The following is a 15,419-nucleotide window of genomic DNA, read 5'->3' as shown; positions in this document are numbered from 1 at the left end:
GGCTCCCCCCCCCCCCCTCATTTCCTGGCCAGCTACTCAAGATGCTGAAGACCTCCTTGGGTCACTGCCAAACTGTGCATGCAACCGGGTTCCCCCCCATACAGAAATCACTCAGCCAGCCAATGAAAAGGCCAAACTCCATCCTGGACCAGCCTGCCTAGCCAGGCCCCACTGAATCCTCTCTGCTCCTGCTCCCTAGGCCACCAATAAGTCAATAATAAACAGAGAGTATGTAATCAAAATTACAGAAAATGCTTTCAGTTTTTAAGAATAGTGGTAAATTGTATAAGTGCCATGTGAGTTCTTTACCAAGCCCACTGAAGTCCCCAACTAGCAGAAGTTTAGTGGTTAGAGCAGCAGGCTGTGAACCAGGATAGCCAGAATACAAATCCTGCTGACGTTCCTTGTGACCTTGGGCAAGTCACTTCACCCGTCACTTCACCCTCCATTGCCTCTTGTACAAACTTAGGGTCTTTATCTACTAAGCATTTTTCCCATAGACACAGAATGGGAGAAAAGCCTTAGTAAAGCAAGCCCTTACATTGTGAGCTCTCTAGAGGCAGGAAAAAAATACCTCCTGTACCTGAATGTAACGCACCTTGAGCTTCCAATGAAAAGACGTGAGCTAAATACAAATAAATAAGGCTCTGGCTGCTACAACAGACCTAACAAGCTGGTGGTGAATCTAATTGCTACACAAACAAATGGATCACAAGGACCAATATTATAGTATCAGTGCCAAACATGGACTAACATCAAGCTATGAATGTCTAAGAATGGCATTCGGAGTGACCCAAAGAGACAGAATCAGAAATGAAGAGATTCAGCATAGAACAGGTTTATAGATTGCACTACAATATTTCAAACAAGAAGTTACATGGTTTGACCATCTTACAAGAATGCCCTGCAATAAGTCCATTGTGTTCTTATCCATCTTCTACATGGTCTTCCTTCTCTAAACAAATATAGTAAATGATGGCAAACTCCAAACTGGCCCATCTAGTCTGTCCAGTTGAGCTTCTTCCACTGTGGGCAGATGCACATATCCCCACAGGCACTCCAACACCTCTGACCACTATGTGTTTTACCTAACCTCACAATCCTTGTCTTATCACCACCCTCCTTATTTGTCCAAAGCATTTCCAAGACTTTGTTACAGTGATTACCTCTATCACCTCCACTGGTAGGTATTCAGGCTTTGCCATCTTCACCTTTGATTTGCACAAGTATCTGGCTTTCCATCCATTTTGTCACTGTATATAAACAGCATGCTGAACCAACATCAGACATGGTAGCTGCAAATTCAAGAGCTTATAACCACTCCTTGCACTTGGAGTAGTGCCTCCAAATGGGTTTAATGAACCTCACTCTTAAGCCAGAATGTGATCTCACTAGGTAGAAGAAGACTGTACTCTTTAAAGTTTTGCAAGGTACTTTTTCATACCTGTCAAGCTACTTTATATTTTGATAGTCCACTTTTAGAACACTAAAGCAATCTATTCAAAAGTTGGCTGCACAACTTATCTTACTTCAACATTGTTATGGCTATTTAATAATGTAATATCTCTTCTCAAGTCACTAGATTGGTTCCTTGTCCACTTCCATATACAGTTCAAGCTTCTCTTACTCGTCTAGAAATGCATTCACTCTGCAGCTCATTACTTATCTCTTCTCTCTCTCTTCACCCTTCCTTACAAACTCCAGTCACTGGACAAGTCGCTCTTAACTGTGCCTTTCTCCTGCACTGTCAACACCCAAATCCATGCTCTATACCTTGCTGCACCTTATTTCCTGTGCCAGTGCATCATGCTCCCTCTCCAGCCATATTCAAATTCAGCCTAAAACATCACCGTTTTGGAGGCCGCTTTTAAAATCTTAACTATAATACACTTTTGGTACTCTTATTTATATCCCGCCCCATCCAAACATAGATCTGGTTGGTTTACAATTAAAACCTGCATAATGCGTCATTACAAAAACATAAAAAAATACATACTGAGTACTCTTGTTTATCTTGACTAGATTGTAAACTACATGGAGAAAGAGCTGTCTAGGAGACTTTAGAAACCATAAGTAGTAGTAGCAGTATAAGATGTTTGAACTCTTTGATTCTTTTGTTACAATGTAAAACAAAAGATTTTCACCTACATTTATTGCGTATTTAGCTCACGCCTTTTCATTGGTAGCTCAAGGCATATTACATTCAGGTACAAGTATTTTCATACTATAGGAAATCAAATATATGCTGCATGAACTTGGGTCTCCTAAGTCTGCTGACCATGGAGACAGGGAAGGGGTATTCAAGTTTACATTCCTATGTAGCATTTTCTAATTGTTTTTCTCAGATTGCTGGGGGCAGGGAACGGGTCGTGCTGTAATCGGGCCAGTACGGTGCATCCAGGAGGGAGGAAGGGCACAAGGGCCCTGATAAATAAAAACAAACAGGCTCGTGCAGGCCCCCGATAACACAATCCCTCAGCTGTGTCACACAGGCCTTGCAATAACCTAAGCGCTTGTCTCCCGACGCCCTTCTTCCTAACCCCCCACAACTTCCTGTCATTTCTCGAACAGCAGGGGAGTGGGAATTAGATTCCCTTCTCTCCCCTCTCTTGCCAACATAAACACGCCCCCCCCCCCCCCCCATCCCCCATCCGCTCTGACAAGCCAGGCCTCGCCTCCGCCTTACACGGTGCGCACACGCGCGCGCCACCGGGTAATGTAGTCCAAGCGCCGGCCTCCGGCCAAGCTGCAGAAGAGGGGATGATGGGGAGGGACTACAAGTCCCAGGCGGCCATGCGGGTGCCGGGCCAGAGAAACTCGAGCCCGCTGAGGTCCGACGTCAGGCTCCTATCTGACCAATCCGAGCGCGCGCCGAAGAGAATGTCAACAAAACAAGGAGTCTGCCACGTGACAACGGGGCAGCGAGCCAGGGCCAAGCAGGCGCACTATGGCAGAGGAGAGGATGGGGGAGGGGGCAGAGACTGCTGAAGAACTGGGCCTTCTCCCACCGCCTCGCGATCACTTGCTTCCCAGGAACCAGGAGGTGCTTCCATTGCAACATAAAAACAACAACAATCCCCACTGCCAACTCCAATCTCCCTAATCCTGCCTGTGCAACTCAGTCCTTTTCCACCACCCAGGAAAGCAGTGAAGCGCAGCTCTGGGCTCAGCAGTAAAGGTTGCCAGCATCAGGGCTACTCTCTAGAACGCTTCCCTTCAGCCTATTGTTTAAAGCATACTTCAGTTTCACCCACCACCACCATGACAATAAAAACGGAAAGCAAGAGGTGCAACGAAATAAAAAAACAAAACAAAAACCCTCCCTCCTAAAGACAAGCACTGACAAGATGCAGGTCCTTGACCTTTTGCCTAAGTGACCTTCCCCGATCAAATCATCATCCTCAGCAGAGTCTGGCTCTTTCCAGGCAGCACATTACATGTGTTTTAAGAAGGGCAGCAATTACCTGGAAGTCATACAAGGCGACAATATTTTCGTGTTTCAACTCCTAAAAGCAATAAAAAGATACACGATTAGCCTTCAACAGCAGCGCCCAGGGACCGGCTTGTTCCACTCAGAAACGATTTGTGGGCACTGACCTTCAATATTTTGATTTCTTTCCCCAGCAGAGTCTGCGATTTTGCAAGGTTTTTCTTTTTGATACATTTTATTGCAACTTCGAGATCTTGTTTCTGATAAACAGACAAAATATATATATTTAATCAATTCTCAGACCTAATGATGGGGATTATGCCTGGTCCAAATGGATGGTACCATAAGTAATGGATCCAAACCACTGCAGCCAGACTTGTCCAGACTTGCCTTTTCCTGAATTACAATCCCTTTTATCCCATTAAAAGAACGGCAAAGTTTTTACTCCTTGTTTTCACAGCCCAAACATAAGAAAGATGTTGAGATAAGGGTGATGAGAAAGAAAAAAAAAGCCTGAATGCAAAGCAGATGGATTTTATTTCTCTTCGGTTCCAAGAAGCAATACTAACCTTAGCGAAGTACTCAGTTTTGTAATACAAATGTGCCTATTAAATTGCAAGGGTGAACGCGCAGGAGAACACATCATATGCTATTCAGGGAAGATTAATTTAGTAAATAATATTCCTGGTGTTCTCTCCCTTCCTCCATCCCCAGTCCCATCACCACAGTCACACTTGTCAAATACCATCTCCCCCCCCCCCCCCCCCCCTTCAAAAAAATGAAAGAGCAATCGGGGATTGTCCCATAAATAGAAATACAGATATCTAATTCCGTTTTGTTTTTACCTCTTTGTGCCTCCCTTTGAAAACTACTGCAAAGGCTCCATGGCCGATCAGATCCTTCCTGCTGAATTCAAACTTCCCCACCGTCTCCATCCTTCCAGCTTCTGATCCCCTTTGGCAGGGGTTATAGAGGAGTATGCATATAATAATCTCATACAAAACAATACAAAACAGAACGCAATAAAGCAAATCGGATGGAAATCAAGAGCTGGGGGCCAGCTGGAAGAGCAGCGCCGCTCTCCTGTCAACCTCCCGGCAGTCCAAGATGCGGCTCCTGGCTCCCACTTGCATGGGCTGCTTTCCCCTTACAGAACAATCCTTCTGGTTCATGTTAGGATCCGGAAGAAAATATAAAAAAATAATAATAGTGATAATAATTATAAAAATAAATAATAAAAGGAGACACTGGTCGGCGAGGCTACCACCAGCTCTGCCTATCGCTTGCCCATGACGGCGGCGAGAAGTGGTGGTGGGGGGGCGGGGGGGAGATCCTCGAGAACTCGCCCGTTCCACCTTAAGCGCACTGCCGGGGCTTCCCGTCACGTACAGGCTGCGGCGGACAATGGAAGCGGCCCGAGTCCTGGGCTCCGGCTGCCCCGAGCGCCGCGCAGGCGCAATGTGGGGAAAAGGATTTAAAGGCGCAGCGTCTCGGGTTCCGCAGAGTGGAGCCTAACTGGGGGTAGAGAAGGAGTGACGCGGAGCTGCAGCCCTTCACCGCGCCCCCTCCCTCCTCCCTCCTCCAAGTCAGCCCAAAGGGTTGGTGCGGGTCGCCTATTGCCACAGTGCATGCATGGATTTGTAATTCTCGCTCTGTCTTCAATGGGAGAATGAGAAATTCAAATCCGTATTGGCTCAGCCTCTTCGGTAGACCTGCAGGTAACTAGAAGGGATTGGTCGAGAAAGGAACCCTTGGTAACTTTCGCTAAGCAGGGGATTGCACATGAACATTAAAGATGACCCTGGCTTAAGACCCATTCTAATGTATGAAAATAGTCCTTTCTTTTTAGATAAATATAATGAAATAGTAGCACACCTACTCGCTCTTTAAACACAAGGAAACCCATTTTGGAGGTTCATGGCTTGCTGTGCCAACTTATAGAGCTGACCTCAGGAAAAGATGAGAGGGTCAACTTCAAGATGCCCCTGAAAAAAACTGAACACAGCATTTTAGATGTAAATGCTAAGAGCAGAATACAGAGCATCTCATAGATAAACCGAACGTTAACATACTCTCCTTTCCATAAAAAAATAATTTCCCCCATCAATAATAACATATCTCCCCACATCAACGACATCTCATTTAAATTTATAGAAATTAGCCCACGCTAAGCTGTTTTTATGTACATAATTTAATTCAGTTTGTTGATTAGCACCCGGTTAACCTCAGTTATACCCTGTTTGTTTCAACTGTTGACAAATGACCTTGTATATATTATTGACAAAATGTACTAAGTTGTTATATCTGTAAACCGGAGTGAAGGCATCTAGCTATACTTCGGTATAAAAAAAACCCATTCAAATAAATAAATAAACATGTAATTTAAAAAAAATCACAGTTGAACAGATTTGTCACACATTGAATATATTTTTTTCACCTTTATTGCCGATTTTTCCTCTTCTCACACTGTGCTTTTAGCTTGTCTTCCAGGGTTGTCCTTAGGCTGCAGTGGGACCTGGTGCAGTAATAAAATATGGAGCTTTTCATAGGGGAGCACAGGGCCCTAAGAGCCTGACTCATGAGTTGCGCTACCAATTCCCCGCTTCAGAAAAGACCTGAAGTAAAGAAGAGGTGGGGCTCATATGCCCAACCCAGTCCCTCCTGCTGCCGGCCCTGGCCCATGCTCCAGGGCCATCTTGAGGCCTATGTGACGTGACCACTGCAGGGCTTTTTCCAGCCATGGGAACCTGCACCATTCACACTTGCCTGAAGGCACCACTGTCTTCTCCTGATTCTGTTTCCTGGTTTTCTTTTCCATTTACATTTTCCTTCTGTGTGTCTTTTCCTTTCTTCATCTCTCCTGCCATCTAGGTTTCCTATGTTGTCTTTTTCATCTGCTTTTTTTTTTTCCAATTACGTTTTCCTTCTGAGTGTCTTTTCCTTTCTTCATCTCTCCTGCCATCTGGGTTTCCTATGTTGTCTTTTTCATCTTTTTTTTTTTTCCATTTACGTTTTCCTTCTGAGTGTCTTTTCCTTTCTTCATCTCTCCTGCCATCTGGGTTTCCTATGTTGTCTTTTTCATCTGTTTTTTTTTCCATCTGCTTCTGTCCTCCACACCATTCCTCACCATCATGCCTTTAACCTCTATCCCCCCCCGCCAGCTCCTCTTGTGCAGCTCTCACCTGATTCCTTCTACCCCTCCCTCCAGGGCTGCTCTCGCGCTCTGTTTCACACCACCTCGTGCCTGTAATGCCTCCCAACCCTTACCATACACTGTATGGGGCTGAGACAATATAGTGCACTCAGCCTAGCACACAGCTTGACGTGCGGTTGGATGCATGTTTTGGACACGTTAAAATAACTCCAGCTGCAGTAATGGGATTAGCGCGTCCAAAACGTGTGTCTAAACCAGCACATAGCTAATAGCGCTCGTCACATGTAAATGCCACGAAGATGAGGCTGTTAGCTATTACCCCCCATACAAAAAAATCACTGAGTGCCGACATGCACTTTTCAACACGGCAAATTTAACGCCAGTCCCAGAGCTGGTGTTAAGTCTTGCTGTGTCTCAGGGGCTCAACAAAGAAGCAAAAATACTGCTTTCTCTTTTACTTTGTCTGCAGCTATTTTCACCAGCGCATGCAGGTTTGGTTTCTATCATCTTGCTTCTAATCCCTTGCCTCATCGAGCCAATACACCTTTTTTTCTTTTCTTTTTTACCATTGGGTCATGCGCCTGTAAGTGAAGGGATTGCAACATGCCGCAGAGAGAGTGAGCTAGGTGGCGTCAGGGCGTGCAGCTCGCACTAGCATCCGTTTTCCTAACCCGCGCACAGCCAAGTTTTCCTGGGCGCCCGATGCTTTGGAGCACTAGGGACACGGAATTTCCCCTAGCGTGGCCTTTGTAGCGTGGCAGCTCGTTAGATCATTGCGTCAGGTGCCCAGGAGAGGTGTTTGTGCGCGCGTTAGGAAGCCGAGCGCTCATTACGGGTGCCCGTTTTACCGTGCGTCATATTGCACCGGCCCCTTTCTGTCCAATCGACCTCACACTGCTGATAACCATTGGCCCACAGCCTGGATGTAACCTGGAAGATCTGTTTAATGCTTTGGGAAACAAGAGAAAGGACAGGCGGCATCTGGATCTCCTGTATGTACTGAGTGTCTTGGCTGGGTATGGTTGCTTTTTTTACACAATGTTTTTCAATGTAAACAATCTTCTAAATTAAGAATAATTAAAATTCATTGGACAACTGGAAAGTTCTCCTTGGTCAGCACAGGATTGCCCCTCAGGGAAGGGCTTGCTTTTGCTTTTCTTGCAGGCCCCTCCTGAGGCAATAAGTCATGGAGCTGCCCTTTTCCCAGTTGGGCAGAAGACCAGTTCCAGGGATAATGGTATTGTACCTAGAGTGACCACCTGGCTTCAGGTCATCTGGAGCAAGTGACGCCATCTCTGTTTTCCAGCCATCCCAAAACTCTAGAGATGAGACCTGGAAAACCAGGACTGACTCACCTGTTCTTTCTGATGTGGAGCTGGGTTCTCTTTCCATGAGGCTGAGGACTGGTCTGGGGAGGAGGCGGGAGAGCGGGCAGCTGATAGCCCTGCTTCACTTCCCCCTCTTTTTCCTGGTGCATGATCTGGAAATCAGTTCCTCGGGCCATGTTCACTGAGTCTTGCCTCCCACCTCACCCGGGTCAGCCCAACGAGGCTGCTTGACTCCTGGTCTTGCCCCATTGCAATCATAAAGATGTAGTTCTGATTCCCTTAATTAGGGACTACAACTCCATGCATGCAGTGTGGGTAAAAAAAACAAAACAAAAAAACAGGACTGGATCAGTCTCCTTGGCCTGACCTGAGAGTGACGTGAGAACCCGGAGGCAGAAGAATCAGTGTCAGCACCAAGGAAGAGAAACAGAAGAAAGAGGAGGAGAGGCCAGAGGCGAGACCCCAAAAAAGCAGATGTTTTTTTAATAACAGCTGGATGTTTGCACCACGGGAACAGACCAAGCAGACATTCGGCGAATGACAACCGAGCTAATGTTTCTACATTGGCTTTAATGCAAAGCAGTGAAATGAATGTGTTTCTTTTTTAGGTGGTGGGGGGGGGGGGGGGTCAATGGTGTTATTAATTTTAGAATTAGAACTTTACATTCCCGTGCAAGAGAATCAGGAAACCAGCTGGCACAAATTATTGCAAACTATCTCTCCATGCCTACAGCCTCCCTACTGGAGATTCGGGGATCCTCTGCTGTTGCTGGACACTCGGACGCTGTAAGACCAGGAATGCAAGCTCGCCTCTTCATATCCGATTCAGGGTAACTTAATGGCTGCCTTTTCAGAAAGGAAAGCAACAACAAAAAATTGCCCAAGGCGGAGTATAACATAGAACCAAATCCAGGCCTGTGGTGCCAGGAAGACGCCGTGTTTGTCCAAGGCAACTCCTTTTGGAAGGGACAGACTGTTTCCTATTCCACCTCTCTGCAGACGAGTAACTGCTGGCCCTTCAGGACCTGAACAGCCCTCAAGGCACGCCTTTTTATATATATAGTTATATTTTTTTTATCCTCACACAACTTAAAAGATGCCTGAACTCCCACCGAGGAGTCCCTGTGGCTGCAGGCTCCTGAGCCGACTCTTCTCATGGCAGGTCCACCGTGGACGGGAGCAGGCTGGAAGATTGGCAAAGACGATCATTGCAGGCAGGCCAGAGGGAATGGCCCTCATCTCCTCCCTAGGTCCCGCTCACCCCCATTCCCTGGCTATGGGAGGCAACCTAAAGCCGGGCAGGAGGGAAAGCAGGAACACCAGCAGCCTGGGGCTATTGCATCTGACTTCCTTCAACCCCAGGCCACTACTTTCTGAGACGTCTGGAACCTTTCTGTTTGTTTGGGTTTTGGGTTGTTTTGTGGGTTTTTTTTAAAACTAGAACAAAACTCAAGATGCAGTGAAATGGATTTTAAAAGGTCCCCTCAGGTCACAAAAGTCCCCCTGAGTCTGTCCCCCTGCGGCCCACCATGATCTCTCCCCCACTCACCCCATGGTACAAGATGGGTCTCCTCAGAGGAACTGTATTAAGAAATTAGAATTGCAAGTCCATGGCAGGCCTGGAGCAGCCGGTCTTCGATGGCGAGGAGCCTAGGTAAATATCCACAAATTAATCACCCACTTCCGGCTGATTAGTGATTCAGGGCAGGTGCTGGGGCGAGTTTGTCAGTCTGCGTATGAATTTCTATTTCTCCTCGGACTGCACAAAGCAGAATTAAAGTGATGGCAATGGCTTGGGATTTGGGGGTTAGAAAATCAGGACTGGATGAACCGGCAACGCTGTAACGTGGCACACATCAAACACTGCTTGGATCTATTTAATGTTTAGGTACTTGCGACTTGGTTTGGCCTCTGTTGGAGGCAGGATGCTGGGCTTGATAGACCCTTGGTCTGAGCCAGTGTGGCAGTTCTTATGCTCTTATTAATGTGAAGTCAATAGCAATAAGATGCAATTTCAGAGGTTCACTGAGACCTCTCAGAATGGGCTTTTGACTCCCCTGCTAACTTGCCCCTTTGGTAATGCCAGGGCTTTAATAAGAATAAGTCTTTTCCCTTTCTGCTAATAAAGGCATGATCCAGTGTGAGAATAGATGTAACTCAGGGAAGGCGCAGTTCTTTCAATCAACCCTCCCTATACATCCATCTTTCTCTGTCACAGCTGCTCTCCGACGCAGACTTAGAGCAGGCTCGGGGCCGGTGCAAGGGTATTAGATGCCCTAGGTGAACCTTCTGCCTTGCGCCCCCCGGGGCCAAAACCCACCGCACCATGGCTGGTTGTTACCCTCCCCTGACTTCCCCATCTCCTGTGGTCTCCGGTGCCCTGGGCTTTGCTCCTCTTTGCCGCGAGCAGGACAGGCTCCGCTCGGGGCCCCTTATGGCTGCTCTTCAATGTCCCCTAATGGTCAGCACCTGAGGTGACTGCCTAGTTCGCCTAATAGGACGCGCTGGCCCTGAGCGGACCGAAGCAGTCCATGAGGACTTGGCTGGACTTGCATTTGGCCGGATGAGTACTTATCTGGCCAAGTGGTGGGCAGGAAATGCGTGTTTCGGGGAGGAGTTACTTATCTGCTTAACACTGCCAAATATTCAGACCTATCTGGTTAAGTTAACTTGATAAGTCAGAACTGATCAACAGCAGGTTTAAAGTTAGTCGGATAAGACTTATCGGGCTAATTAATGGGGGGTTTCAAGGTTATTCAGCAACATAGCCTTGCTGCTGAATATTCCTTGTAAGTTAGCCGGATAAATCTTATCCGGCTAACTTAGTTATCTGGATTTTTTTTAATATCGAATCCTTAAAATAGAGCCAGTTAAATGGCAGAAAAACAACTCCCCCCCCCAAAAAAAATAAAATCTTTGTGGGTCTGCAGGCCCAATTTACCACCTCCACCCTGCTAAATCACTGACGGCGATGTTGGGTGTGGCAGCTGAGACCCCCCTCCCCCCAAGTCCACGTAAAGATTTTGAAAAGTAGCAGGACGAGCGACCCAGGAGCCTCTGCATCCCTCCCCCTCTGAATTCATCAAATAAACGTGGCCTCCAGACCCCATTCTCATTCTCTCCTTCCCTGCTATCCCTCCTGCTTCCCCCCGCCGCTGGGAGCAGAATATGAGCGTAACTGTACTGGGGGCATGCAGTGTTGCTCCCAGCCGGGGGGGGGGGGGGGGGGTGCCGGGGGAAGCAGGAGGCGAGGAGTGGGGAGAGGAGAGGAGGGGGCAGGATGAAGGCTCAAATGTATTTTTTACACAGGAGTGATGTCATCATCGTTTGAGCAGATGGAAAAGATGAGTTACTGTTGCTGTTATGATTGCTATAGCACACATCAGATGCACGCAGCGCTGTACAGAGTCACAGAATGGGCAGTCCCTGCTCCTTGGCGTTTACAGTCTGTGTCCTGTGCGCATTGTCCTCCACCTGACCCGTGCACCTCTAAAAGAGAGTCCTCTGCGTCCATGGGACAAGCTCCAGCATTGTGGAACAATGATGCTGAATAAGGCTTGGTGCCACTCCTACTGCGTTCTGCCAGTGGAAATTCCCCATTAGCGGAGTTATAGGACGATAAGGATTGCCAAGCTGGGTCAAAGGAAAGGTTCCCCTAGCCCCCCACACCGTCTCGGACAACTGCAAGCAGCAGGAGGGGCTGAGAGAGCATGTGTAAGAAACAGAGTGGGTGCAGAGCTGTCTATCTGCTGCCTGACTCATAGGAATGTAAGAGATGCCATGCTGGGTCAGACCAAGGTCCATTGAGCCCAGCATTCCCATCTCTGACATTGGCCACTCCGTGTCACGGGTACCCGGCGGATCTTCCCAGGTAGCCTTGGTTTAGGGATGCACAGGACCCAGGGTGCTATCTGCAAAGGCCTGTGACTGGTCGAGTTTCCCTACATGTGTCTGATCATTTCCTGGCACCTGCATATTAGCATGAGGTCTTGGCTCTGACTGCGACACAGGCCGACTTGGGGCATCGCCCCTCTGCCGTCACCTGTGAGTCAGCTCAGCCTAGTGCTGCCAAAATCTGCCTGCAGCACAGGAGAGTGATAAATGCTGCCTGATGCAATTTTGCTAATAGATTTGAAAGAGCTCTGGAATGAGAACCGGTTTCTACAGTAAACAGTTGTTCATGAAAGCAGAGCATGGTCTGAGTCACTGTGTTTTTATCAGCCGGCTAACTCCATTCCAGGAGCCAGCAAAGAACCAACCAAAACCACCTCAGGGCTCCTGCAATTATAATATAGTAACATAGTAATGATGGCAGAGAAGGACCAAATGGGTCCATCCAGTCTGCCCAGCAAGCTTCCCATGGTTTGGGACATCCCCAGGTTTCTCTTAAGGGCAGTCCGTGCAGTTACCGCCAGTCTCCAATTATTATTATTATCATTTTCTGAGCCTAGCCACTGTTATCTCAGATGCTGTAAATCCACCATATAAGCGAGACACGCATTTATTTAAATAACTCAGACATTAGTTGCAAGGGCAAATAAAAACTGTTCTGCCTTTCCAGGCCGGAGAGTGGTGCTGGCAGTGGCTGGGAAAGACGTAAGGTTCATCCTCTCTGTCATGCTGGGGAGATACATGATGAGATTCTGGCAGTAGGCTGTGCGCTGCTGAAGAGTGCCAGCAAATCTCCAGAGCTGCACTGAGTGGACAGTGTCTGAAAGACCAAAAGTCACCGTTGCTTCTCTTGAGCTGGGACACAGACACCTCTGCTTCTAAGCAGTGCCAACATGAACAGGTCCTTCTGCCTAACGGAAGTCCGAGGCCTGCACAGAGCACAAGCTGGTGACGGCACTGAAACCTCTGAGGGACAGAGATGAGAGACCTGCTTCTCACTTATATAGGCGAGATATACACCTTTAACCGGCTCTCACACCAGGCAGGAGGCTCATCAATACCAACCCAAAAAAAAAAACGTAAAAATGAAAACATTGTTATTTTGGAGAGAGCGGGCTCCCACAATTTTAAATTTCTTTTAAACCAAACCAGAAGAAATAGAAGCATGGAGAGTTCAGATCTGAAATTAGGTTTTTAAAATTATTTTTGAAAACCGAGTAGGATCCATTTTCATCTGCCTGTTAGTTAGCACCTCCTGCTGGCATGTACAGTTGCACGGCCACACTGCTAAATTTTAGGGATGCACTTTTGTTTCATGTCATTTTTTTAAAAATAAGAAAACGAAAACAAACTACAAAATTGTTTTTTTTCATTTTTAGTGCGCACTATTTCAAGTTAGTACTCATTAATTCCAAATAGTGCTTACTATCTGGAATTAGCACATGCCGAGTTAGTGCAAATTGATTTGAATTTGTGTGCATTAAAAACAATACTTAAATTTTAAATCACATTTTTTTTGAAACTAAATAAAACAGAAATAAATAAAAAAATGAAACAAACGTAAAACGAAACAAAAAATGTTACCATGCAGTAAATTTACCCAACTATTATCGAGAATTTTCCTGTTTGGCACTAGAGGAACTTTTAGACAGATTCTGGTGCCAAAACAAAGCAGGGAACTTAGGGGAAATCCCCTACTATTTTGCTGCAGTCAGATTTTCACAGCAAACCATTCACGTTGTGTCCTTTTGAAAACAGAGCAAGCCGCAGAGCCGGGGCACTCAACGCACCCACCTGCTTTGCACCTTTCGTTTTGTGCAGGTGGCCAAGAGAGGAACAAAATAGCACGTGTGCATTTGGCACACAAGGTCAAGTATGTACCCTGTTTTACTCCCTAAACCCAAAAAAAACGCTCATGGGAACCCCTAATTTATCCCGGCTGCAAGTACACATAGCTGGGAAATGATCATTTAAGCCAATTTACCCAGCAAAATGGGTATGTAGATAAAACATTTATCATTCTATATATGACTGTGGCTTCTCAGCTGCTGATACTGCACCAAAAGCTGGTGCGGTGCAGCTATTCCCACACCTGTCCTGGACTCTTGGTGACCCCACACTCAGGAAGGTTTTCAAGATGTCCACACTGAATATGCAGTAAATCAGTTTGTACGTATGGCCTCCAATGAATGTAAATTTATTTCATAGAGATATCCTGGCAGCCCGACTGGCTGTGGGGTACTAGGGCAGGTTCAGGAACGACTGATGTTGTGTTAATCTTAGACAAAATAGCACCTGACAAAAACTGACACGAAAGACATCACAGGCATATAACAACTTCTCTGCTGCCCTCCTGTGGCTGTTCTGGTGAACTACACTAAGCTACAATGCATGCATTCGGTTTTCACTGTTGTGATCTATAAATATCCTTCAGTCCTCAGACAGCGAGTGGGCAGTGACCAACTTTTGCAGCCTTTACCCTTTAGAACTTTTGATGCTATACATTTTGTTTTGTTTTCACCAAAGATCTAACTAAAAAAGTAGCATTTTAACAGTTGACCCTAGCTCAGCTTTATTAAAGAATGTACCTGTTTCTATTAGCATCTATTCATTTTCCACAAAAGCAATTACTTAAAACAGGTTTCTCTCCCTGCAAATGTTCAGGGCTTCCCTGCTGGACCTTCTAGGGACTGCAAGCAACTGAACTCAGCTCAGCAGAGGGCCAGCAGGGAAAGAGCCAAGACAGGAAACTCACTGGAAAACACGAGCATGGCTATAACCCCCTTTTTGCCCTCTCATACTTCTTTACATTAGGATGATGTCGCTAAGCAGTCGGGGGAATTCTGCTGCTGCTGCAGCTTCTCAGCTCCCATTCCTGATGCACTCTGGGATTTGAAGGCTAGCCTTTTTCTTTTACTAGGCATACTAGGATTGCAGGCTTCGGGAATGCTTTGCAGTGGGAGCAGAAGGTGCAGAGCTGTAACAAAACATGGTCCTGCTGCCCAAGTTGCCATTGCCATTCTAGTGTGCCACAGCCCTCCCCACCCTTCTCCCAAGCCTTTCAGCGTAGCTGGCACTCCTTGGGCAGGTATGATACCGAACTGTACTAACAGGAGCTGGCGTAACTTATGGAATGACAGATGTCTGCATGGCTTACTCTGAGCTAGCCCAGTGCCTCTCAATACCTGGGGCACTTTATGTCTTCCCCTCTCATACTAGCAAGTGCATCTCAAGGCACTGCTGGCCTGCTCCGTGTCACCTGATTTGCCTCTGTAGGACCATGATAGGACCTCTGCCTATGGCATGAATCTCACTCCTCTCTGCTGCTTTGCTTCACAATGGTTTTTTCTTCAATTGAAAGTGGCCCTATGAGGGATACAAATAGCTGCTATGAAAGGCAAAGCTCAGAATGGTTCTTTCAGGAGCTGACATCATCAGTAGGCCAATATCAGCAAGGAAGAAACACAGCTTGCACTTCCTAATCCATTGCCACTCTGCAGTAACTGCATTTAAAAAAAACAATTGTGGCTAGTAAACTGAGCAGATATCACCATGAAATCTCAGTGCAGTAATACCCAGACAGCTTGAAGATTTGCAACTCTGTGTTTGTGTTTCC

General features: G+C 46.7%; 1 protein-coding gene across 3 annotated transcripts in view; it reads right to left on the bottom strand.

Annotated features, from left to right (window-relative positions):
* The window catches only part of ULK1 (unc-51 like autophagy activating kinase 1), a 147,003-nt gene extending 142,132 nt beyond the window's left edge, over window positions 1-4,871 (bottom strand). For 2 of the 3 annotated variants that reach the window (XM_029619486.1, XM_029619485.1), the window contains exons 1-3: window positions 4,276-4,871; window positions 3,598-3,690; window positions 3,465-3,506 (exon numbers count right to left, since the gene is read on the bottom strand). In XM_029619486.1, coding sequence (XP_029475346.1) covers window positions 3,465-3,506; window positions 3,598-3,690; window positions 4,276-4,365 — 225 coding nt within the window. In that variant the 5' untranslated portion in view covers window positions 4,366-4,871. The remainder of the gene's footprint in view (window positions 1-3,464; window positions 3,507-3,597; window positions 3,691-4,275) is intronic. The other variant, XM_029619484.1, reaches the window with a different exon arrangement.
* Window positions 4,872-15,419: the final 10,548 nt, after the last annotated feature.

The sequence above is a fragment of the Rhinatrema bivittatum genome, chromosome 11, assembly GCF_901001135.1.
Source record: "Rhinatrema bivittatum chromosome 11, aRhiBiv1.1, whole genome shotgun sequence".
NCBI lineage: Eukaryota > Metazoa > Chordata > Amphibia > Gymnophiona > Rhinatrematidae > Rhinatrema > Rhinatrema bivittatum.
Note: the sequence above shows the minus strand (reverse complement) of the source record. Positions and strands in the feature narration are given on the sequence as shown.